At 40.8% G+C, this 25,651-nt stretch overlaps 1 protein-coding gene across 9 annotated transcripts in view; it reads right to left on the bottom strand.

The window, feature by feature from the left end:
* Window positions 1-25,651, bottom strand: part of Btrc (beta-transducin repeat containing E3 ubiquitin protein ligase) — a 166,427-nt gene that overhangs the window by 101,242 nt on the left and 39,534 nt on the right. For 4 of the 9 annotated variants that reach the window (XM_029472467.1, XM_021151574.2, XM_029472466.1 and 1 more), the window contains exon 2: window positions 8,794-8,901. The exons of 1 other annotated variant lie outside the window; for it this stretch is intronic. In XM_029472467.1, coding sequence (XP_029328327.1) covers window positions 8,794-8,901 — 108 coding nt within the window. Of the gene's footprint in view, window positions 1-8,793; window positions 8,902-23,482; window positions 23,525-25,651 lie in introns of all 9 variants that reach the window. 4 more of the 9 variants (XM_021151577.2, XM_029472464.1, XM_029472469.1 and 1 more) reach the window with 2 other exon arrangements.

Below are 25,651 nucleotides of genomic sequence, written 5' to 3'. Positions count from 1 at the left end.
CATGTATGAAAAGGAACAGCTGCCTTCTTCATGCAAATTTTACAGGTCACAGAACTCCAGGTTAACTCATACAAAGACACAGGCAGTAGCTTTTCACTGTACACCTAAAGAACTTAAGGGCAGGTAACAGATCACCCAGCAAAAAAAGATAAACTGCAAAATCCTTCTCCTGCTTTCTAAATAACTACCTTAAAACATAACACATCTGGTCTCCAGAGAACTGTGTGTAAGGATGTAGAAAAGCTCAGAAGGAAAGCAAACTCACAGGCACCCGCTCCTAATGGAAATGTGCTACAGTGCATAGGGTCCTCTGAAGCCAATCACGAGTGTGCGCTCTTGGTTTGCTCACATGCTTGCCTGTTAATTTTAAATAAAGCATTCTTTTTTTTAAAGATTTATTATTTTATGTAAGTACACTGTAGCTGTCTTCAGAGATACCAGAAGAGGGCGTTCGATCTCATTACGGATGGTTGTGAGCCACCATGTGGTTTCTGAGATTTGAACTCAGGCCCTTCGGAAGAGCAGTCAGTGCTCTTAACTGCTGAGCCATTTCTCCAGCTCAAATAAAGCTTTCTTAAAACACCCTGGCTTAAATAAATGACAAAGACAGAGTTTCCTGAATACCGCCTACCACCGAGATTCTTCATCTCCACAGTCCGCATATCCAGTCTTGAAATTAATGTGAGGAAGGAAGCAAAAACATTAACAAAGGACAAAAGTGAAAGAAGAGTGCATGGCCTTGGCAGCCACAGACCCACCCAACAATTCCTGACCAGCACAGAAAGAACACATGTACAACCATGGCCTCTGTATGCACAAGGGATGGAAATAACTAGGAATCTTAGAACATAAAGAAACAACATACCTCTCTCAGAGGACACAGATTAGTCTAAGTGCCCACAGAAAGGATCTATCACTTAGGTAGGGCACCTCCAAAGGCCGCCATCACCCTCTTCCCACCAGGTCCATTCCTATGGTTTTCATCCCTGGACAAGTGGGCAATATCATCCCCTTTACAAGGTTCTGACCGAGTAAAAGCACTTGAGGGAAAGCAAATCCATTATTATTGAATATATCTAAACAAAAGAAATAACCACTTTGAGAAGAATTTTACTTTTTACATCCATCATGAAGAATAAAAATGTTTCAAGGAAATCTGATTTGTCTCACAAGATGATGATTTTGGCATATTCTAAACACCAGATAAAGTCATACATTATTCCATAAATGAACATTAGCTACACTTGGACATGTCAAAACACTCAGCAATTGAGGAATGTGTTTTTAACAAACCTGAAATATAAAATAGTTCAATAACCAAGCAAGTAGCTGGAAAGGCAATCAGGGGAAGATGTCACTTCTCCAATATTGATTATTTTCAAGATAAGGCAAAAATGTGGCGAACTTGGGTCATTTTTACTTTTAACACTTGAAGTACACATAAAAGATGAAAGTAACACTAGATTTCAATGTACCCAATACTTTAAAACAATTTCACTATATTTTTTATAATTTTGTGTTTCACCTACACACATGTACATACACACGCACGTGCATGTGCGCTCGGACACGGACACACACACACACAGGGTACGGGGTGTGTGGGAGTGTTAGCCTTCTTACCTCTCTTAGACCTGGAGTGACTCTGGTTGCCAGGAAGCTTCAGCCATTCCCCTGCCTCTGCCCCTCCACACTGCTTGGATTACAAGAGGCTACTTAGTAGGTGCTGATTTGAACCCACATCTCATGCTTACATAGCAAGCAACCTTACCCTCTGAGCCATCTCCTCTGTCCCTCGCTATAAAAGCATGATCTTCAAAAATATATTTCTAACATTTCGCACAAATGCTTTAAAATTGGACTTTAGTCTTAAGTCCAAAGATTCATCAATATATTGGCTTTCAACCTTTCTCTAGCCTGATGTTCTTCATACTCAGCACTTCCACTTTGCTCCGTTCTTTTACAAAGTAAGGGTACACTGCAATCAGTCAAATGCTCATCCAAATACACACTCCACCGCAGATAAACACGTTGACACCATTGAAACTGAATGTTTAGTCAGTTGGCTGGCAATGGCGGTCTTTAATAGCCTGAAATGTGCATTTGTTCATGAACAAGAGTCCAAATTCAGTATACAGAATCCAACTCAGAAGGGACCAGCACAGTGAGTTGTAAGAAAGCCAAATGTATGAAATCTGAGGACTTCCCATAAATCAGACTCGGCATGTTTTTCTTTTCTCTGTGCAAATGTGTGATGTCTGGAGTGACTGTTTAACTGTCATGAGTTCTTTCTGAATGCAGAGCATCTGTGTGCTGTGTAGGAGGGGCTACCACAATATCTGCATGCTGTGTAGGAGGGGCTACCACAATATCTGCATGCTGTGTAGGAGGGGCTACCACAATACTACGCTTCCTCTCCGTACCCTGTATCTGTTATTGGACAGTTTTCTTCAAATTATCTAAGTCTGTTCACTCACTAATTCACCAGAAGTATGAAATATTACTTTTGACAATGAGAGAATAAATGAACAAAACATAGTTCAACCTTCAAAGAATTCAGTCTCGCAGAAGACAAAGACACAGATAATCAGAGCAGCACAGAATCGCTGTGGCAGCACATCTCTGCTGCTGCATATTCTGGGCACAAATGTGTGGCTTGCCTGAGACGGAAAGCAGTACAGATCTGGAAAAACCTTAATCCTGTCTCAACCTGAACACAATTAACGATAGAGTTACCGAGATAGGTAGACATCCCCAGGCAAAGTCAGACGGGGTGGGGGTGTGGAAGGCCTCAGATGGAGTGATTAGAGAACACAAAGGCAGGTGTCCTGGAGTTTGGTCAACACTGCTATTTTCAAACAGTGGGACTCCTGTACTCATTCTGCACTGTAATTGCAGTAGTTGAGAATTATATGAAAGGAAAAGAGTTGTGAAGTAGAAGCCAGGTTCAATCTTCATTCAGCCTAAAACCATGTAAGCAACTGTCCACAAAATAGAGAGTGGCCACTCTCATCAGGAACACCAGCTGCGAGCTGTAGCATGAGCAAGCACGTAATTTACGTGAAATTCCCAAGTGCTGACTAATATTGGTAAAAATGGAAATATTTGAAAGGACATCATTATTGTCTGTCTTTCTTCTTCCTACTTCTATTTTCTACAGCTAACAATGTTTGATTAAAATGAGAACAAAAACAACAGGAACATTTGAAAATAAAACCATTACATGCACATGCATATAGAAATGTATAGCCAAGTTACCAGACGGATGGAAACAAGTGTGTTAATTAATAATGGTATAAAAATACTGATAACAGTCATTATAATAATGACTACTAGTAGTGGTGGTGGTGGTGGTGGTGGTGGTGGTGGTGGTGGTGGTAGTGGTAGTGGTAGTGATATAGACAGGATCTCAAGTATACCAGGCTGATCTCAAACTTGGTATGTAGCTTAGGATGACCTTGAATTTCTGGTTGTTTCTGGAATTACAGAAACAACCATCACATCTAGTTTATGAAATGTAGGGGATCAAAAACTAAACCTCATGCATAATAAGCAAGCATTATACAAGCGAGTTACATCTCTGGCCCAGTAATGACCCCTTAAAGAGAAAGATTCAAGCTCAGTGGTTAACAACAAAGCCAGCTCAGATTCCAGGAAAGCCTGCCCCAGGGTCCCCATCCTACAGCCTAACCTCTGGGTTTCTTTTCCTTCCTATCTTATAAGCAGCTCCTTTTCTGTTTACATTAAACAATTCGACTCCTGTGATAAAATCAACAGTCAACTTGGTCAATGTATTCCTTGATTTTCCAATAAAAGCTCTTCATAGGGCTGGAAAGATGCCTTGGAAGTTAAAAGCACTTACTGTTCTTGCAAAGGACTCAGGTTCAGTTCCCAGCATCCGCGTGGTATCGGATCCTATGGTACCTAGGATACCTTCTTCTGACTTCCATGGGACCAGGCATATATATGCAGGCAGGCAACACACTCATACACATAAAAAATAGTCTAAATAAGCTTTCCTACATATAAATTCCAGAAGTAGGAACATATAGAAAGAGCGTTCAGCTTCTTAAAAGCACGACTGACTTTTAATTAAAACTAGAAAAGGTTCTGGGGGTGAACTGGTTGAGAATTATTTGCTACTTTAATTCAGAATTGTTTTAGGACAAATGAAAACTTGAATTTTTCTTGGTGCTCTACTCTGATACCAAAGTCAGAAGGTTTAAAAACATACACGTGCACACGCGTGCAAGCTCACAGTCATATTAATATTTTTGAGAAAGAATCTCATGTATTCCAGACTGTTCTCAAAGTTGCTATAGCCTTAGGCTAGCCCCAACTCCCCATACAACGGATTCTCCAGTGCTTACAGGGATTACAGACATGGACCATCAAGCCTGGCACCTCTCTTTTAAACTTTAGATCTCTTTATAGACTAGACAGTCTTCCTTCCTAAGCTTTAAAGAAAGCATAACAATGAATGCAGAAGTGTCTATGAAAATTCATCTGCCTTTAATTACTCCAGACACTAGATGTACAAAAATTAAACAATGCCAGCATTAGTGTTTTAAATACATTGTCATTAAGAATGTTCTATTTGTATGACGTAGGGTTTTTTGTTAGTGTTGTTATTATGCAAGACTCCATGTAGGCCAGGGTGGCTTCAAACTTGCTCTGTAGACAGAACAACCTTGAACTCATTCACGTCCTGAAGAGTAATTACAATTATTTTAAATAATAATATTTTTTCTATTCTCATTTCAAACAAAGTAAATATCAGTAAATATCAGTAGATACAAGCCACATGCATAAAGTAAGTTAGGGTTCCTCAGTAATTATTAAGGAGTGCAAACTGTCCTCGCCTCCAAATTAGTAAAACTGCTAGGTATGGTGGCAGAGGCCTGTAATGTCGAACTTTGGAGGTAGACAAATGAAAAGGCGACCAAGAGAAATGTTCGCTTTCTAAGATGATCTGTCTATAGCCACAGTGGTAAACATCTGTGCTCAGCCCTTCCAGCACCTCACTGCCCATGCCCCAGCCCTCCATGACGAGGTCATCAGCGGCTTCCCCAGCTTGTTCTCAGTAAGGTTACCAGTATCTCTGTAGTTTTCAGCTGTTGTGTCATGGAGGGGAGGGGGGTGTTAATGCACCAAGCCATTCCTGTCCTCGGACTTTTGCCCAGTCCATTCTCAGTCTACATGGTTAGCTGACTGTCCTTACCCCAACTCTTAGGTTAGACCAGGACTAGTTTGTTTTATTTGTGGTGGGGCAGATAGAACCCAGGCCCTGTGCACACTGTGTAGTGCTCTTCCATTCTGCTATAACCCTGGCCAGGCCCCTCCTGTATACAGTGCTATGGCTCCCTGCACAGTTCTTTTATAGACCCAATCACTTCAGGGAGATTCTGCCTTGGGGATTATGTGGCTTCATAGCTCTCTTACTCATTTCACAGTGGAATATAAATATAAAAATTATAAATAACTGTTAAATAAAATTTGGCTTCAATATACACAAGGATAAATAGATCCTATTGCATTTCCATAACAGGTTATGATACCTATGTAGTGAAGAATTAAACTTAAAGAGAAATCTGCCTTTGCCCTTGGTGAAAAGGAAGTGGTGTTTAGGCTTGACTTCTTGTGAGTATAAGTGTCTCTGCTTGAGGATTTTAGATGCTGGAAATGCAATCTACATTCAGAGGTGGAAAAAACACTGTATAAGTTTCAACACCAAGAGGAGACCGGGACTCTAAAGGCTTCAGTGTGGCCTACAAGGATGGGCTAGAGACTAAAGGCCAGCCATGGAGGCAATAAACAAATAAGTTTGAATAAATATGACTTTGGAGGTTGGTATAGATTACCACACATTGTGCCTGAAAGGCTATAATAGTGAGAGTGGCCCCACGGCATGAGAGTGATTAACAACTGCACATTTTAACCTCTCTAAGATCCTTTCCTATGTGTCTCTTCTGGTATTTGTTTTGTTTTTTCTTTAATTAAGTCTTTCTTGAAGATTATTTATTTAGGGCTGGATATAACTCAGAAGTTAAGAGCACGAGCTGCTCCTGAGCTTCATTCCTAGCATCCATATGGTGGCTCACAAGCATCGTTCTTTAACTCCAGTCCAGGAGGGGCCAACACTCTCTTCAGGACTTTGCAAACATTGCATGCATGTGGCACACAAATGTGTGTGTGTGTGTGTGTGTGAGAGAGAGAGAGAGAGAGACAGAGACAGAGACAGAGAGGGAAAGAGAGAGTGAGAGTGTGTGTGTGTATGAGAGACAGACAGACAGAAAGAGAAAGAGAGAGAGTGAGAGTGTGTGTGTGTATGAGAGACAGACAGAGAGAGAGAGCACAGAGAGGGAGAGGAAAAGGAGACATTGGAGGGCACGAGAAAAAAGAATAGGAGAGGCGAGGCAAAGTGAGAAAATTCATCCAAATCCTTGGAGGGTAAAAATTCTTTCCTGCCATTTTGTGGAATCCAGAGATTGAACTCAGGTCACCAATCTTATCCACTGAGCCATCTTCTCTGGCCCATGGATGTCTCTCTTGACTAGGTTTAACGTGTATCCTTTGTCTGTTAATAATCTGTATCACTGCTTTTGGTAAGCTCTTTGAATACTTTCAAACAAATTATCCACCCTGAGAGTGATTGGGCCTAAAGTGTAGACAATTTTGATGAGCCTATTCCCTGAGACTTTACAAACTGGTTAAACTCAATGCAACTTAAACCCAATAGATTAGCAGGGGTTGCTGAAACACACCTACAATTCCAGGGCTCAGAGGCTGAGGCAGGATACTCTAGAGTCGCAGGCCAGCCTGGGTTATAAAGTGATGTCCTGTCTCAAACATAACAATAGCAAAGCAAAGAACTCTGGGTTCTTGAAGTCAGGACTTTCCTGAGCAGAATACACTGATTTAAAACAAGACAGAAAAACCACCTTAACAAAATAATTCACCCTGGGATGAACTGACACTCTCAGGATACCACACACTCTCTCAGAGCAACAATGTATACAACGATGATAAAAGCAGCAACATGTGTCCATTCATGTCTACAGTTGCCATGTAACAGATGTGGGAAATGAACATGAAAGTAAAACAATTTGTTCAAGATCACAGTACTAGTGACTATGTGGTATGAGAGAAAATGGCCCCACAGGGCCATGAGGAGGGGACTATTAGGAGGTATGGCTTTGTTGGAGGAGGTGTAACCTTTTTGGAGGAAGTATGTCACTGGAGTGGGTTTTGAAGTTTCATAAGCTCAAGCCAGGCCCAGTGTCACTCTCTCTTCCTGTCCCCTACTGATCCGAATGTAGGACTCTCAGCTACACACAGGCAGCACAATGTCTGCTTATATGCCACTAGGCTTCTCACCATACAATGCTTTGAACTGTATGCCAGCTCCAATGACATGTTTTCCATTATAAGAGTTGCTGTGGTCATAATCTCTCTCCACAGTAATAAAAACCCCCGCATAAAAGAGTGAGTGACAAAGTATTTGAAATGATTTACCTACTATTTTCTAGTATAAGCAAAGGAAGTGAACATTAAACTGCACAAAGGAAAATGAAAGCATGACTAACATAGTATTGCTGAAGACTGGTAACTAACTGTCAGTACTTAATCCCGTTCTTCCAGACTTCATCATGGATATTTTCATATTTAGTTACAACTTGTCTGTGGAATTTCTCTGAACAGATAATAAATTGCAAGGGTAAAAAACAACCTGGCAAATAGCTGGACAAGCGGCTCACTCCTGCGTACCAGCATACACGGACATTAAAAGACAAATTGTGAGGAGCTGGAGAGCTTAATGCTCTTTCCAGAGGACCCGAGTTTGGGCCCCAGATCCCATGTTTGGTGACTCACAACTGCCTGTACACAAGAGTTCCAGGGAATCCCACATCCCTCTGGCCTCTTCACACACCTGCACACACATTTACATAAATAAAATAAGATATACCTAAAAGAAAAAGAAAGACAATTTTTTAATACTATTAAGGTATTAAAGCTAAACACAAATCCCAAATACCTTAAGTAGATAGACAACACTTCTGCCAAGAACAATTGTGCATGACACCCTAACCCATAAGCTACGGGCATCAAGTTCTTTCTTTCACTTTCCTCTACAAAGTTCCATTCGCTTCTTCTACAGCTTATCTGACACTATGGAAATGACCTCTTGACCTCTAAGGAAGACAGGGAGGAGCTAGAGTCCATCATGTAAGACCAACTGGAGTTTTTCAAAATGGAAACTATATCGACAGCTTCCCCACTCTGAAACAAGAAAACCTTTAAGATGCAAGTAACACATAGTTCTTAATGTGTAATGTAAACATAAATGTGTATGTATGCATACACACATGATAGTAGCATAGTAACCCAGGCATTCTGAACATAGCAGTAATCAAATAAAAAACATAAGATGTTTGTGCATATGATTTCAATTACCTAATTATTTGACTTGATTTTATGTAGGTTCACAGCAAACACTACATTCTGAATTGCTACTTATATTATCTTAAAAATCAGTATCGGTACAAGATCTGAAACTCACTGCTCCAGTTGTGTTTTATCCATTTTGACAAAACAATTAGGATAAAGATGTTCTAAAAGTCGGTAAGTCTAGGTCTATATTAAAAGTTAGCCCCCGAAGAAATACTGAGTGATGTAAATACAGGCGCTATAAAGGAGAAGAGGTGATGCGAGTAAACTATAGGAGAGAAGGAAGGACACACTAATGAATTAGACAACCCCCCCACCCATAATCCACAGAGACAGAGAAAGTACCTGGAAAGCTGTGAGTGCGCCAGTCCCTGGGTTATACAGGCATCGCAGCGAAGGCATGCTGTCCGCCAGGCTGGAGCAGCCCAGCCACAGAGACCTGGGCATAGAGCACTGCAGAGAGAGGACAACTATGAGATGGGACAGTATGAGACAGGATGGCACAGATTACAGGAATTTTCAAGGATTGGCTGATGCAATATTCAAGTTGTAGTTGGTCTTTATGATAGAAACATTGGCAAGGGGGTAAGATGCAGGCTCACTATGTAGCCTTAGCTGGCCTGGAGCTCTCTAGGTGGACCAGGCTCTGCCTACCTCTGCCTCCTGGCACTTGGGAGAAAATGGTATACAGTGGTTCTAATCCAGGAGAAACTCAAAGGGAGCACTAGTAACCAAAAGGCAAGAGACAAAATGTCAGAGGTCCAAAAACCACGCATGTCACAAATTTCTATCCCTGTTTTTCTATGAATAAACACACCTGAACTAGGAAATCTACTTCTTAAATATGCTGGATTGACTAATTTCCTCCTTGAGCCTCAACAGTCTTCTATAAATGCATCATACGGTAAAAGAAATACTATACAAACTAAGCAGAGAAGAGAACTTTGTGGGAGCATTACAATATTAAGAATGGTAAATTAAGAAACAAAATATCACAGGAGAATGTCTTTTAAAAAGAAAAGAAAAAGCATTGTCTCCCTGGGGCCTGACAGCACTGGCTCTGCAGCTTGCATATGCTTTATGTGTCCTGTTAGTCTGTTATTCATTAACCACCGTGCACAGTTAACATAGCAGCTGCCTCTTCATCTTTCCAGATGGATTAAAGGGGGTAGGGCAAGAAACAATCCAAACAGAAACAAAACAACAGGGGAAGAAGAGTAGGGAGCCGGAGAGTCGTGGTGCTAAAACCTTCAGCAAGGAAAGGATGGGACGAACAGAGTGCATTCAACAGCCCCAAAAGTACCAATTCTAGTAACATTAAACACTGTTAGTGTTACCGTGTTTTGAGGCTGGTGGGGGGAGGCAGTTTGCAGATGTGGTGCGTGCGTGTGTGTGTGTGTGTGTCTGTGCGTGTGCGTAGGTCAGGGTTGATTAACCTCAGGTGGTACTCCTCAGGAGCCATTCACCTAGTGTTTTGAGATGAAGTCTCTCACTAGAACTTGAGACTTGCTCATTAGGCTAGGCTTGGCTGACAAGCTTCCTGTCTGTCTTACAAGGGCGCATCGCATGCCCTGGCAAGAATGTTACTGGCCGAATCATCTCCCCAAGCTCTGCTTAGTTCCACAAGATCTACATATGGCAGAGTGGACTCTCTATTCTTTGTGTTTCTCTAAAACGACCCCAGGATGAAGTTTTGTCCGTTAGCTTGAGCACTATGAAACCTTAATAACAGCTAAAATAAAGACCCATCCATACTCAACGAATACATATTTTAAAATAGAAAGTCATTTTCACAAGAAATAAAATTTTACAGAATATGAGATGATGTTCTAGTTCTTTTACTGCTTTAAATAATTGGCAGAAGTGCACAATGAGATACAAGATATAATATTTCCTGCTCACACTGTCACTGTCTATAACTCATATGAAGATCACAGTTGCTAAAGACTCCAGTCTAGATGCCTGCTTACAGGTGGCTGTTTTCATTTTATAGGTAAGGACTTGTCTGCTCATGCTCAGGAACGTAGGAAATAGGACAGCAAGTGGGGACTAGAATCCATTCCTACTTCCTGGAGCTCTTCATCCTGCTGTCACCATCCCTGTATCAAAACCTGGGGGTGGGGACTTGGAAAGGATCTGCTAAAGGCATCACCAGACAGTACAACAAGCCAGGCAGTGTTATCACCCAGACTGTGACAGCAGTGAGTCCCTTCCATTCACGGCTCCAATTTCTTTACATCAAGCTACAACCCATTTTACAAACAGCAGATAAATGTTGTCTTCAGTGTTTTCCATCAGGGATTTCCTCTCTCTGCCTTTATCAAGCCACCTCCTCTATCTACCCTTCTGGTTGGCTCTGGCACTCTAGCTATCTAACTGCTTTGATACTCTACTCAGATGCTTCTCTGAGCCCTAACACATTTACCATTTCCGTGCTCCTGTTTCTGCCATTTACCTCTGTGTCTCCTGGGCACTATATTTACTAACTTCAGTCCTTTTCAGCTCATCTGCACTTGAAATACTTATATTGGGAGAAGGGCAACAGAACAAAGGGGACAGTTAGGAGTCATATTTAAAGTTTCTGTCACTTTGAGAATCCCTGCTCTGAACTACAAATACTCTCTTTACTGGGGCTGGAGAGGTGGCTCAGGCATTAAGGATACTGGAAACTCTTCCAAAAGACTGGAGCTCAGTTCCCAGAACCCACATAGCTGTAACTTCAGTCACAGAGAATCTGATCCGTCTTCTGACCCCCACGGGCACATGGTGTACAGACATACATGCCAGTAAAACATCCAAACACTCAAAATAAAAATAAAATCTCAGAAACTTAATTAAGAAGAGAATGCCTCACTGAATCAGCAATAGTAACTGAAACCTTCCCTCCTAGCTAGACTGGTCTACTCACTGAACTCCAGGCCAGCTAAGCTACACAGTGAGACCCTGCCTCTAACAACACAAAGTTTCACTGAGATAATTTTCATAAGTAAGTTACGACCTAAGTTTTTCTTACAGCTAATGTTTATCAACTTATTCGATAAGTATTTATTGAATGTCTTTCTTGTTCTGAGCACCAGATACAACAATGGATGTACTGGCTAGTTTTGTGTCAACTTGACACAGCTGGAGTTATCACAGAGAAAGGAGCTTCAGTTGAGGAAATGCCTCCATGTGATCCAACTGTAAGGCATTTTCTCAATTAGTGATCAAGGGGGAAAAGCCCCTTGTGGGTGGTGCCATCCCTGGGTTGGTAGTCTTGGTTCTATAAAAGAGCAGGCTGAGCAAGCCAGGGGAGGCAAGCCAGTAAAGAACATCCCTCCATGGCCTCTGCATTAGCTCCTGCTTCCTGACCTGCTTGAGTTCCAGTCCTGACTTCCTTGGTGATGAACAGCAATGTGAATGTATAAGCTGAATAAATCCTTTCCTCCCCAACTTGCTTCTTGGTCATGATGTTTGTGCAGGAATAGAAACCCTGACTAAGACAATGGACAAAAAGAAATTCTTCCCCCACCCCCACCCCCTTTGATACTACTCATGCTGAAAGCAGACCTTTAAACATGGTAGATAAGCAATCTGCCACTGAGCTATATCAACGGCCTTAAAAAGAAAAAAAAAAATCCCTTTCTGGGGGGAGAAGAGGGGCTGGTACTGGGACGTAAGTAAGTAAGTCTTTTTTAAAAACATTCCTTCTTAGCTGGGCATGGTGGCTCACATCAGTAAGCCCAGAACCACAGAGACTGAGGTCAGATGACTGCCCGCACTTCACGATGAGCTTGAGTTTACATAGTGAATACCATGCGTGCCAGCCACCATCAGTGCCAGGGGTATTAGCAAGCTGGTATCAGAAGGAAGAAAAGGAAACCAAAAGAAAAGAAAGGAAATGAAACAAAAGGAAAAAAAAATCCCTTTCCTTCATGGAACATATTCATCCATCAGCATGAAGTCACTATATACGAAAGATTCCTAATATAGAGAAACTCGTTGCTAAAGTTTACTATCCTGCTATTCTTTAGAGACATGGTACTTTTATTAAGTTTGCTTAGTGGATTTTTTTTTTCTTTAAAATCCAGTGTCATTCTGAAGGAGAATCTCAATCTGAGATATGTAGGAGAGGTAGAAACGTGAGAGTGCGTAAAAGGGAAAGGATGGCTCCAAGTGCAGCGAGCATTGGAAAAGAGCTTGACAGAAGAGGCGGGTGCTCACACACCTCAGCCATACTGAAGCTCTGCACAGTGCACAGTGGGTCCTGCAGGTCTAGAACTCAGCCAAACCCCTTCATTCACAGACATGGGACTCTTCTTTCTCATTACAACACACATACTTGTTTGTATCTGTAGAGCGTCTTGGGTAAGTTTTGAAGGCATTTCTCCCATGATTGTGGTCTCCTGTTTTCCCTAAGAATCTATGCTGGTGTTAGCACTTGATGAATTTTTACCAGAGCCTCTTTTGTGTTCATTCTAATGTTCGTTCTCATTCACACACCCAATCCTCCATCACAACTCCACCAACAACTAAAAGTCTGAAAGGGGCTTACCCCATCTACTTAAACTAAAATTCCAAAATAAAATTATGATCAATAATGAGCCACATACACCCAGGGAAGCCAGATATACCCAGTGTGATTTCCCAAATAGTATTAACTTGCAAACACCACACAGAGGATGCATTCTCGATTATTACAAGACAATTGGTATGGGTAAGAAAACTGCACTTGAATATAGTCAGATTTGTACATTATCATAAGATTTTATATATTATGGCTCAATTTAAAAACCAATTTTCCAATTGGTTTGTATTGCAATAATTAATCTTACTCATACTGGTAAATGCTGCCCAATGAGAGTTGCCCAAGTTTATGGGTCAATTCTAAACAAAGGCATAATACATGGTCTGTCCATCATTTAATAATATTGCCTTTGATTCAACTGCCAGGCCTGTGATCCCAGCTACTGGAGGCTATTGCTGGAGGATCACACATTCAAGACATGCCTGATCTATGGAGTGAATTTAAAGCCAGTCTGGACAACTTAGCAATATCATATCGAAAAGAAAAAAGTTAAAAGAAGGAGCTGGAGATATAGCTCAGTGGTAGAGTGTCCCTAATGTGTGAGGCCCTAAGTTCTATCCCTAGGACTAAAAAAAAAAAAGTTTTTAAGTCCAGGCCTGCTGGCACATTCCAATAATCCCAATTCATGGAAAGCTAAAACAAGATTATGTGTCTGAGGCCAGATAAGGCTCTATAGCAAGATCACATCTTTAAGCATATAGTTTTCTTTTTTGTTTTAAGATTTATTTTTTATTTATATGATGAGTACACTGTAGCTGTCTTTAGACACACACCAGAAGAGTGCATTGGATCCCTTTACATGTGGTTGCTAGGATTTGAACTCAGGACCTCTGCTAGAGCAGTCAGTGCTCTTAACCACTGAGCCATCTCTCCAGCCTAGCACATAGTTTTCTAACTAAGCTTTGGACTAGCCTTGCTTTTTCTCTCTGCAAATGTAAATCTCTAAACTTCTCTCATCCTCCCAACCTCTTTTGCTGTGGATCAAACCCAGGGTCATGCTAAGATAACTCTGCTCCTGAGCCATGCTCCAAGCCCTTAACTTTTTAAATAGAAAAATGAGGGTGTGTGCGTTTCAATCCGACAACTACAACTACATTCCCACATCTAAATATGAAAGTTCTACTAATCATTAAAGAACTCCTGAATGGCACACTTCTTAAATGATTTTCCTGGGTAAACTCAAAGCCTCAGTTAATAGATTATATCTCATCCTGTGTAAACACAGCTCTGGATAGCACAGACCTGTTCCTTCAGCTCATTTTCTATCTAACTTCACCCTGAATGACTCTCCTTGGCATTACAGCAGAAAGCTAGACCAAGGAGATGGCTCAGCAAGTAACAGTGTTTGGTGAGCAAGCCTTAGGAGTCTGAAAATTTGAGTTCCATCCCCAGAGACCATGGCACATGCAAATATGCACAAAAACACAGTAAGTAAAAATAAAACTCAAAGACTGCAATACTTTATTTAAACTAAAAAATGGGTTCAACTACACAGGTTTGTCAGCTTTTAAAACATATCTAATATGGGGGGGGGGGGGTTAGGGGACTGGAGAAATGGTTCAGGGGTTTAGAGTACTCATTACTCTTACAAAACACTTGGGTTCCCGGGCACCACAGATAGTGGCTCTAAACCATCTATAACTCCAGTTCCAGGGAACCTGATACCTGTGATGGTACTAGGCACACAAGCAGACAAAACACTCATATACATAAAAATACATAATGATCTTTCTATATACGGGGAGGGGCTAGAGATGAGGCTCAGCGGTTAGAAGTACTTGCCGTTGTTGCAGGGGGCCAGAGTTTGTTTCCAGCACCCACATTAAGGAGCTCACAACCACCAGCTCAGGAAATCCAACTCCCTCTTTTGTCTTCTACCCATAATCTTGTGCCTCCACCCTCACTCATGTGTACATACACACACACACACACACACACACACACACACACACACACACACAATTTTAAAATAAATCTTAAAAAAATTTTAACAGTCTATGCAAAATAGAGGGAGGTACTAAACAGGTTTCTACTAAATCAAAGAATGAGAAAAAAAGAGACTGATACGTTGCAACAAAATGTGTCTGGTGTTTCAAGAATTCAGCATCATGTGCCTAACAAGTTCAAATCCACCCTGAGATCCCTGAGAATCTTCACCCCTCCCCCACACTTTAACGCTCGCTGAGAAGGCCCTGCAGGCAAAGGGCTGGCCTCAGCACTCACTGTATGAGAGCTGAATGACAAAAATCTCCTAAACTCAGGTCCCTGTTGGTCAACTTCTAGGAGTAATAGATGCTATAATAATCAACAATAAAAAGATAGCTGCATTGAGAGTTTATGTATCCTTAAGCCATGGTAAAGAATTCCCTTTCCACTACTATATCAACTAAAAAAAATTCAGGCCAAGAGAAATGCAATATTGCCTATTCCTTGCAAGGCTCTCAAGCTCTAACTTACAAAGTCAATGTTTGCCTTCAAAAATTACATTTATTTAACTACTTATTTATTGTGAGAGAGTTTGTATGCCATGTTGCACATGTGGAGGGCAGAGGACCACTTAGGGAGAATCAATCTGTCCTTCTACTGTGTGGTCCTGGTCAGGATGTCAGGCTTCACAGCCAGCACCTTACCTGCTGAGCCATCTCACTTGCCAATCCATCATTAGCAACATTTAAGAAGTCTGTTTACTAGTTTATCCCAAAACAAAAGTCTCATCACCTGCCATAACAGGTCAGATGATCAAATCCATCTAGCTATTACACAAAACTGTAGAAAAGTTAAATAAGGGTTATAAAATTTGCAAAATGTACTGTTTTCTGCAAGGCAGTACATGCCTTTAATCCCAGCACTAAAAAAATACTTTTAAAAATCATATGCACTCATTCATTTTCTTTCTCATTCCCTCCCCACCCCTAGGCTAATGTCAGTGGTCTTTATATAAACTCTTTCAATAGACCCACTAAGTGGTGGTAGTGCAAATCTTTAATCCCAACACTCAAAGGCAGAGGCAGCAGGAAGATCTCTGAGTTTCAGGCTAGCCTGGTCTACAAAGTGATTTCCAGGCCAGACAAGGCTACACAAAAAAACAACAATACAACAACAAAAAACAAAACAAACAAAAAAACAAAACAAAAAACAAACAATCAAAACCAAAGTGAAGCTTTTTTTTTTTTTAAAATGTAAGTGATAGAGCTTTTCCTGGTCTCCTCCCACTACAAAATTCCAGGAAGCAGTCACTAATGAGTACAAGCTAAGCAGGCCTCTTGCTAGGTGACTGCAGTGGCTCAAAACAAGCTTTTGGAGTCCAAATAGCATGAGAACGTCATCGCTGGAAGCAGATGGGCCTGGCATAGAGCTAGGGACGAGACTCCAGTGAGCAGGAAGACTTGAGACTGGGTAGGGCAAGTGGCAGGAAGGTTCCTTAAGGGCACAAAAGGCACTGCAAGAGGTGAAAAGACAGAGTCCAGAACTCAGTTTCACACCTAGGTTTTAAAAAAGGTGAAGGCAGCACTGCTGTCAAGTAGCCAAAAAGTAAAGGAGACTTCCATGTGATGGGGAAGAGACTGGGAAAAATAGTCAGGCTTCTCAGAGGAAGAAGAAGAAGAAAGAAGAAAGAAAGAAGGAAGAAAGAAGAAGGAAGAAGAAACCAGAATGAATGCTATATTGCTGTGTTATAACTGAAGATAATACTATGAGACAGAACTTGAGAAATGAAGAGTGTATATGCACACCTTCACACACACACACACACAATGCCAATTGAGAATGCCTATGATTACTAAAAATCAAATAAAAATGAACACATTTGATTGTTCTAAATAGAGCCTTAGAACGATGACTAAGTTCAGAGCTCTAGCCTTAAAAATTTAAGATGAGTTTGGAACAACTTCTTGAAGTGTTCAAACATCAGGAGACATGTCAAAATGGCAAGGTAGGCAGCCGAAAAGCTGGAACAGAGTGAGCAAATGCTAAACAATCTAAACATCAAATGACTAGTGATAGCAGGCTACAATTGTGGCAAGCAAACTTTAACACGTTCTCCTGATGGCTTCTCCCTCCTTGTGTCCATGCCCTTAGTTAACCCCACTCCTTGTATGGGGAGGGCCTAAAACCTCCATCCTAGGAGTCTGGCAAAGGTACTGAGACACCATGAATAGGTTACATAAGGTTAACTATCACCTTAAAGACTGAACAGCCTGCTTGGCCTGCTTGGCTTGCATGATTTAATGAAGCAAGCAGTCGTACTGAAGAAGTCCACGTGGCAAGGACTAAAGGGTGGCCTTAAGCCAAGCACCAGCTAAGAATCAAGGCTCTCAGTCCAACAGCCCTTGAAGAAAATAATTCTGCCAGCTACCTTGAAAGCTTAGAAGTTAGTCCTTCCTCAATCAAGACGCCAAATCAGACATTACCCCTGACCCTGTGAGAGGTCTTGAAGTAGAGGTGCCAGGTCAGCTGTGCCCAGACTTGTGATTCCAAAAATCAAAGCTATTAATGTCATAGGCATGTTGGTAAGCTTGATTGTGGCAAGCACTTCACAGTGACTGTGTGTATGAAAACATGTTGTATAGTATATAAATATTTCACATTCATTGACCAAATATAACAGAATGAAGAAGACAGAACAGAGAAAAAAATGTATATATTTGAAAAGAGACAGACATGAAAAAACTTCAGAAAGAGGCCTAAGTCTAAGCCAAGGCATAGCACAAATCTCCATGTAGCAGTCAGCACTCCTGAGCTAAGGAAGACTTAAAAATATGTGTGGGCCCAGTGAGATAGCTCAACAAGTGAAGGTGCCTGCTGAGTGAAGCTTGAAGAGGAAAAAAAACATAGCAGAGAGAACTGACTTTCAAAATTGACCTTTGATTTCCATGTGCAATACATGCAATACACACACACACATACACATACACACACACACACACACACACACGCACGAACGCACGCACATGCACACCCATATGCATTTATGCCTCAACACTAAATAAATTAATAAACTTAAAAAAAGGCCATTTTAAAAAATTCTGGTCAGGAATGGTAGTTCCTATCTCTAATTCCAACACACAGGAAGACAAGGAGTTTAAGTCTGGGCTAGATAGTGAGACCCTATCTTGAAAAAAAAATCTAAATTTTCATTTTTCTATAATTTGAAAAAATTATGTAACTCTTTAAATTTCTCATCTAAATTTGCTGGGACTGGAATTGTGGATGGGGCAGGGGGGTTAGAATACATGCATGTACTTATTGAGATATAAACAACTTCCTAACTTCCTGTGGCTACCCATGGAGTCACTTTAACAGCATGGCGTCATAGCCATCTGCTATGTCTTCCATCATCACCGCCTGCTGTCTCTTCCTCACCATCTCACCCTTCCCTCAGACTTCAGTTACTACTTCGTCACTTTGTTTTACCTTTATTCCCAAATTTCCAGTCTGAATTATCAATATTTACAAAATATCCCAGCAGGGAGAAAGCAACACAACTAAATACTCTGCGGTGTGCAGATAAACCAGCTACAGATGGCAACCACTAGTCCTAGGAAGACACGACTGACCACAGTACACAGTCTCTTTGGCACAGTTGCCATGAACTAGAGAATTGGTAACAAAAGACATTTATATACTGTGTAGCTATAGTTAACATACCACGCTAATTAAAATTCAAACTATGCTAATTGGTATTACTTAACTAAATTGTAGTAAATGAAATTTCTGTAACTTAGAGCAGTGCAAAATGAGAACTTACAAAATTTAAATTTAGCTTTTGCTTTAGGGTTTTTTGTTTTGCTAGGAGAATATCTTACCATGTAGCCCGGGCTGGCTTTGAGTTCACCATAAAGGACAGAGATACAGTTAAAGGGCATCTCACATGGCTGTTGCATGTAAACAGAGGATCTGAGAAAGTGACAACAGCAGACTTCAGCTTCTACCACTATGCTGGTCTGAGCATACTTGGCCCAGGAGTGCCACCAGGAGGTGCAGCTTTGTTGGAGTAGGTGTGGCCCTTTTTCAGGAAGTGTGTCACTCACTTCGGGGCTGGGCTTTGAGACCCTGCTCCCAGCTGCCTAGGCAGCAGTTAGATCAAGAGTTAAAACTCTCAGCTCCTTCTCCAGCACCATGTCTGCCTGGACGCTGCCATCTTCCCACCTTGATGATAAAGGACTGAACCTCTGAACCTGTAAGCCAGACCTAATTAAATGTTGTCCTTTATAAGAGCTGCCTTGGCCATGGTGTCTGTTCACAGCAACGGGAACCTTAACTAAGACAACCATGGTGTCGGCCAGGAAAACCAGGTTGGATATGAGAAGCAGTATTTTAAGCAACTGTGCAATGGCAGATTGTGCAGTCCTAGTGGACAAAAATGAAGTGACCCATAAAACTGGGTGTATTCTACAGGAAAGAGGCAGTTCCCGTCAGTAACATGAAAGGAAACCCAGGATATATAATAAGACTACATACTTGAAGAAACCCAGAAGAGAATTTATAAAAGATAAAGAGATTAGAATTGAGGAGCATGTATCTTGGAGAAGCCTTCGGCTAACTCACAGGGAACTCACCTCCTCAGGTCTGTTCTCGAGTATGAAGCTCTTTATATGAAAACTCTACAAGACCAGACAAACAACGACAACAGAGCCTATGGGTACCACAACTAGAAATCACCCACAGCCTGGGGCGTGGGGTGGAGGTGGGGACTCTTCTGACCACACAGACTGAAGAAATCTAAAGGAGACATTCAAAAGAGACTAAAAATGCAACTTAGTGTCAGAAAGCTGAGTCATTTATACTGAGAAACTACAGAAAAAAAGTCACATGAAATCTATCCTAACAAATTTCAAGAGTGCACCACAACAGCATAAGGCTCATTTACAAAACCAACCAAAGTAAGCTCAGTAATTTCTAAGAAGAAAGAAATACAGATGTTCAATAGTATAACGTTCAGTGTCCAAACTAAATTTAAGGTGGACATGGTGGCACAAATCTGCAATCCCGGCACTCAGGAAGCCAAGAACAGTTTAGAACATAGCAAGATCCATTCTGTCTCAAAACGAGAAGTTTCCAAAAAAAAAAAAAAAAATACAGAAGATGAAAACATAGTTTTACAAGATAGGATTTTTTTTTCCTACATAATACTGTAGAGAAAAAAACTGAAAAAAATAAAAATATGAAAATTAAGCTGGTAGGTAGTAGTGCATGCCTTTGGCCCCAGCACTCAGAGGCAGAGACAGGCATCTCTGAGTTTAAGGGTTGCCTAGTCTACAGAGCAAGTTTTAGGATACCCAAAGCCACAAAGGGAAACCCCGCCTCTAAACACCAAAACAAAAAACAAAAGAAAGAAAGAAAGAAAGAAAGAAAGAAAGAAAGAAAGAAAGAAGAGAAGAGAAGAGAAGAGAAGAGAAGAGAAGAGAAGAGAAGAGAAGAGAAGAAGGAAGGCAGGCAAGCAATACACAAAATGACAACCAAGAGGTGAAGATTAAGAAAATAACAGAACAGAAAAATAGCTCTGAGTTAAGAGCACTGACAGCCTTTCCAGAGGACTAGGGTTCAATTCCCAGCACCTACAGAGCAGCTCACAACTGTGTGTAACTCCAGTTACTGTCCACTCGAGACTCTCACAAACACACATGAAGGCGAAACACCAATGTACATAAAATAAAAATAAATTAAGGAAGTCATTAAAAAAGAAAAACCAACAAAACCTCAGCGACTTTTAAACTATGAAGTAATATGACGTGTGTGTGTGTGTGTGTGTGTGTGTGTGTGTGTGTGTGTAATTAGTCACAGAGAAAACATGGGGGAGGAAGGGCAAAAAACAAGCAGAAAGTACTTCTGGGGGCTCTGTGGTAACTCTCAGTAAAGTGCTTGTGTAAACGTGAAACCCTGAGCTTGACTCTCAGAACCCATGTAACAAGCCAAACATGGTGGTGTGTGTTTACAAACACCAGGGCTGGAAAGGTGGAGCAGGCAGAGCACTGAGCTCACTGAGCAGCCAGCCTATGGTGTGCTCCTGGCTAACCAATGAGATATCTTGCCTCAAAGAATGAAGGGCTCTTGAGAAATGCTACCTGGAGTTGACCTCTAGATTCTACATACATGTACACACCTTCATATGGCACATACACAAACAACTTTTGTGCAAAATAAATGTAGCAAAATGTAAAGCTTGCCTTGTATGGGAAGCACTGAGTCCAATCCCCAGTGTGACAGCAACAGGAGGAGAAGGAGGAGATAAAAAGTAGAAGGGGAGGAGAAGAGAAAGAAGATGAGTAAAAGTAAGATGGGCTTCTTAGGAGAAGCACTCTGGAAGCTGAGGCAGGAGGATCACCTGAATCCAGAAGCTTGAGAACTTCTATAGCTCAACAACAACGACAAAAGCCAAGTAACCCAATGTTTAAATGGGCAAAAACCTTGAGGATTTCTCTATGACAGTGGTATTCAACCTGTGGGTCAGGACCCCTTTAGGGGTTGAACTACCCTTTCGCAGGGGTCGCATATTCATATTACAATTCACAGCAAGAGCAGAATTACAGTTATGAAGTAACAACAAAGATAATTTTATGGTTGGGGTCACCTCAACACAGAGCAGCTGCATTAGGAAGGCTGAGAGCCAAGGCTCTACGTGAATATGCAAATGGTGTGCAAATAACAACAATGCATGAAAAGATTCTTCGACATGATGAATTTCACACCCAAGTAGGAAGGCAACTTAAAAGACCCTGGAGTCAACCAGACTCTTCAGTAAGAGGCATGCTAAGAGGACCAGATGTGTTGGCCGTCAGGTCAAAATACAAAACCATCCCAGGACACAAACAGAGTAGAAAGTATGGGGAAACAGGAACCTTGAACATGTGGCTTGGGGAAATAAAAAAAAAAAAAAAAAAGAGTTCAGAAATTGAGGGAATAAGTTTGGCTAATCTCTAAAAGGTAAATGTAGAATGACCACAGGACGATACTACACGTCCTGCTTACTCATATTCACATGAAACTCACATAAATGTACACATATTCATAGCAGTATTTCTTCAAAATAGTCAAAAGGTCCAAATGGCCTAGATAACTGAGTGAATAAAGGAAATTGTACCATATGTTAAATAAAACAATATTTAGTAATAAAAACAAGTTGATACATGCTACAACATAAACCCAAAAAGTATTATGCTAAATAAAAAGGGTAGAAACAAACATGATATATACAAAACAGGAAACACACAGAGACAGAACGTTGACTGGCAATTGCTGTGGGAGGGAAAAAGAAACTACATAACAGATAATAAATTTTACATGGTATAACTGAAGTATTCTGAAATTAGAGATTGTGGATATATAATTTCAACTATGATTAACACTTTAAAATGCATATTACAGGGTATGGAAATGGACACCTATAGCTCACACAGTCAGAAAACTGAAGCAGAAGGATAGGTTCAAAGCTAGCCTGGGCTACAGAACAAGACCTTGTCTTTAAAAAGAAAAAAAGAAAAAAAGATATTTTAACCTCTAAAATTAAGACAAAATTTCTACTATGACAACAAAAGAAACAGAATACCAAAAAATAATCCATTAAAGGCAAGTTTAAAAACAGATAAGACAAACAGAAAAAAGAATGGTTTAATCATGTCAATATCTACATTTAGATGTGCGTATATGTGCACACTACAGAATACAAAACACTAGTCTCACACGGCCACTCTGCACTGGAATGGTGACATATTCTAATATAATCATTTAAATACCCAGTGAATTTATTTTGTAAAGGTAAAACACCATCAACAACTTTACACTGAATTCATCTGGAATGATAGTATACTCAGTCAAAATACAATATAAAATGTGAATTGCTTTTTTCACATCGTTGAAATTGCTTCAAAATTTAAAAGTATTTCAATCTCCCTAACAACAAAAGTTCTAAATGATAAGAAGCAAAATAGAGTATACATCTCAGTGGTACAACACTTATCTACTGTGTGAGGCCCAGAAACCAGTATCATGCACAAAAGAGGGAGGGGGAAGGGAACGATTAGGGAGGAAGGGAGGAAAGGTTTAGGGAGGGAGTGAGGCCATACAATTCTGCATCCATAGTTTGAGATTTCAACACACATCCTTCACGTACTTGAAACAACTAGCACAAGGAGTGACGAATGCAGTAACTCAACTTCACCTGATGACTGACCCTCAGGCACCACACCCATCAAGTGCAGTGCACAGACTCCATGACAGATCCTAATGTGGACCATGACTTTAGTTCAAAAGAATGAAGTGGCAGGATGTACTGCTGAGCAGCATAAATAATGAGAAAGTAACTAAGGGGTCCTGGCTCCATGCATGACACAGTGAGCTCCCTCTTATATGGAATGCAACTCACACAAACGGGCAGAACATATGGAGCAGCTATGAAGGACGCTAAAAGGTAAGCATTAGTATGGGTGGGAAGGGGACCTTAACATAGTACTGAACCAACAGTGAATTTACCTTTTTATTATTCCTCCAATATCCACCAGCCGGAACTGCAGCCTGAAACCCAAAAGTGAGCATCAGTGTAGAGAAAGGGCTCCAGAAAAGCCTGACTCTAGTTCATGTTTGGTAGGGTACCTTGAGAGAACAAAAACCTCATGCCTTTTTTAAAATTCACTGCATTCTCTCTAAGCCATCCCATGACAAAAGTCACCCAAAACTCTGAAATAAGAGGTATTCTTCTTTGAGCTGGTAAAAGGGAAGATTCAAAGCTTCCTCCCGTTTCCATCATTCCCATCTCCCACCCCTCATTCCTTTCATCATTTACTCTCAGAGGCAATAACATTTTCAGGTTTAAATAAAGCGCTGCCTTTCTAGACACAGGACTGAAATCAGTAGCCCTAAGAAAACAGCCAGTACTGATCCTCACACTGTGGGAAAGACGCTAGGAGAGCAATCCTATAGTCACTGACTCCAGTGTTCACCGCAAGGTACAAGCAGGTAGATGCGAGCTAAAGACTCTTAGAACTGAAATATAAGACAGACCACCAACTAGATCCCAGAGTAGCCACCAACTATCATGCACAGAGTAAATAAATCTCAATGCCACTTGCAGAGGCTTTCTTACTAGGACAGACAGTAAACCCACAGATCCACAACCCTCTTATCACAGCCTCCCCTAAACATCGAGATTACAGGAATGCATCACTGTGGGCATCAAAAATAGAACCATGATTGAGATTCGAATAAAATGCAGAGCCTTGTAATATTAAGTGTCGATCACAGCCATCGACAAAGGTGGTGCTTGCCTTTAATCCCAGCAATAGAGGCAGGCAAATCTAGAATTCAAGGGCCGCCTGGTCTAAAAGCAGGCAACTTGAAAATATCTCAGAACCAAACAACAGGAAGTGTCAGTGATAAACCAAAGTTACATACCAAAAGGAACAAACTTCAGCTTTGTCAGCAAATGCCAAGGCAAAAACCATAGAGACATTGAAATAAATTGTAAAAATATAGCTAGAATGAAAACGTTTCAATAATTAGGGGCAAAACTCCTGAAATAAAATTACTTGCAAAGAAACAATAAAGAAGTGGAAATGTAAGAACTGAAAATAAGTTTAAAACTCACTTAATGAATGAAAACAGTAGCAAAATGAAGATTATAAGCATACAAGCAAAAAACTTCAACAAAATACTGACAAAATCCAGTGACATGCAGATGTGGAAAATCACTGTCTTGGGAACTAAAGATATTTGATACAGTCCTTATGGGACCTGACTGTCCATCTTCCCTTTAGTTCTATGAACTATCTCTACCCTTCAATAGTTGACCATCCTTACTTAAAGGGGAATCAGGCAACTTGACATTTGAAACTCAACTGATAAAGCAAACTGGTAAAGACACATAATTCCCAAGAGTTTATAACCTCATAAGAAACATGAGATTTAAAATTTTACCCACATTTTAAAGTGTTCTACGGGTACTTTTTAATATAAAATTTATTTACTTATTTATTTTACGAACATGAGTACACTGTGTCACTGTCTTCAGACACATCAGAAGAGGGCATCAGATCTCACTACAGATGGTTGTGAGCCACTATGTGGTTGCTGGGAATTGAACTCAGGACCTCTGGAAGAGCAGTCAGTGCTCTTAACCACTGAGCCATCTCTTTAGCCCCAGGTACTTTTTAAAAATGATTTAGTGTGTGTGTGTGTGTGTGTGTGTGTGTGTGAGTGAATGGGTGTTTTGCCTCCATGTATATCTGTGTGTGCCTGGTGTCCACGGAGGGCAGAAGGAGGACCCCCTGGAACTAGGGTTACAGATGGTTGTGTGTAGTCATGTGGGTTCTGGGATAGAAGGCCAGGTCCTCTGCAGGAGCAGCAAAGTGTGCTTAACTACTTAAGAGTCGGTCGCTCCAGCCCCAAACTTTTGCTTGCTTGTTTGTTTCTGAAACAGGATCTGTGTATTATGGTATCCTGGCTGTCCTATGACTTACTTACTATGTGACCAAACTGGCCTTAAACATGAAAAGAAAGACAATGCTGGCCAAATTAGGATTAAACTGTTACTAGCTTGATATGACCACAGAACTCACCTGCTCTTTATTACCACCTTGGGAAGCCACGCCCACTTTAGGACACATGGATTATTGCACAACTAACAGAAAACTTTTTTTTTTTTTT

This window comes from Mus caroli, chromosome 19 (genome assembly GCF_900094665.2).
Source record: "Mus caroli chromosome 19, CAROLI_EIJ_v1.1, whole genome shotgun sequence".
Taxonomy (NCBI): Eukaryota; Metazoa; Chordata; class Mammalia; order Rodentia; family Muridae; genus Mus; species Mus caroli.
This window is presented reverse-complemented; position numbering and strand designations above follow the sequence as displayed.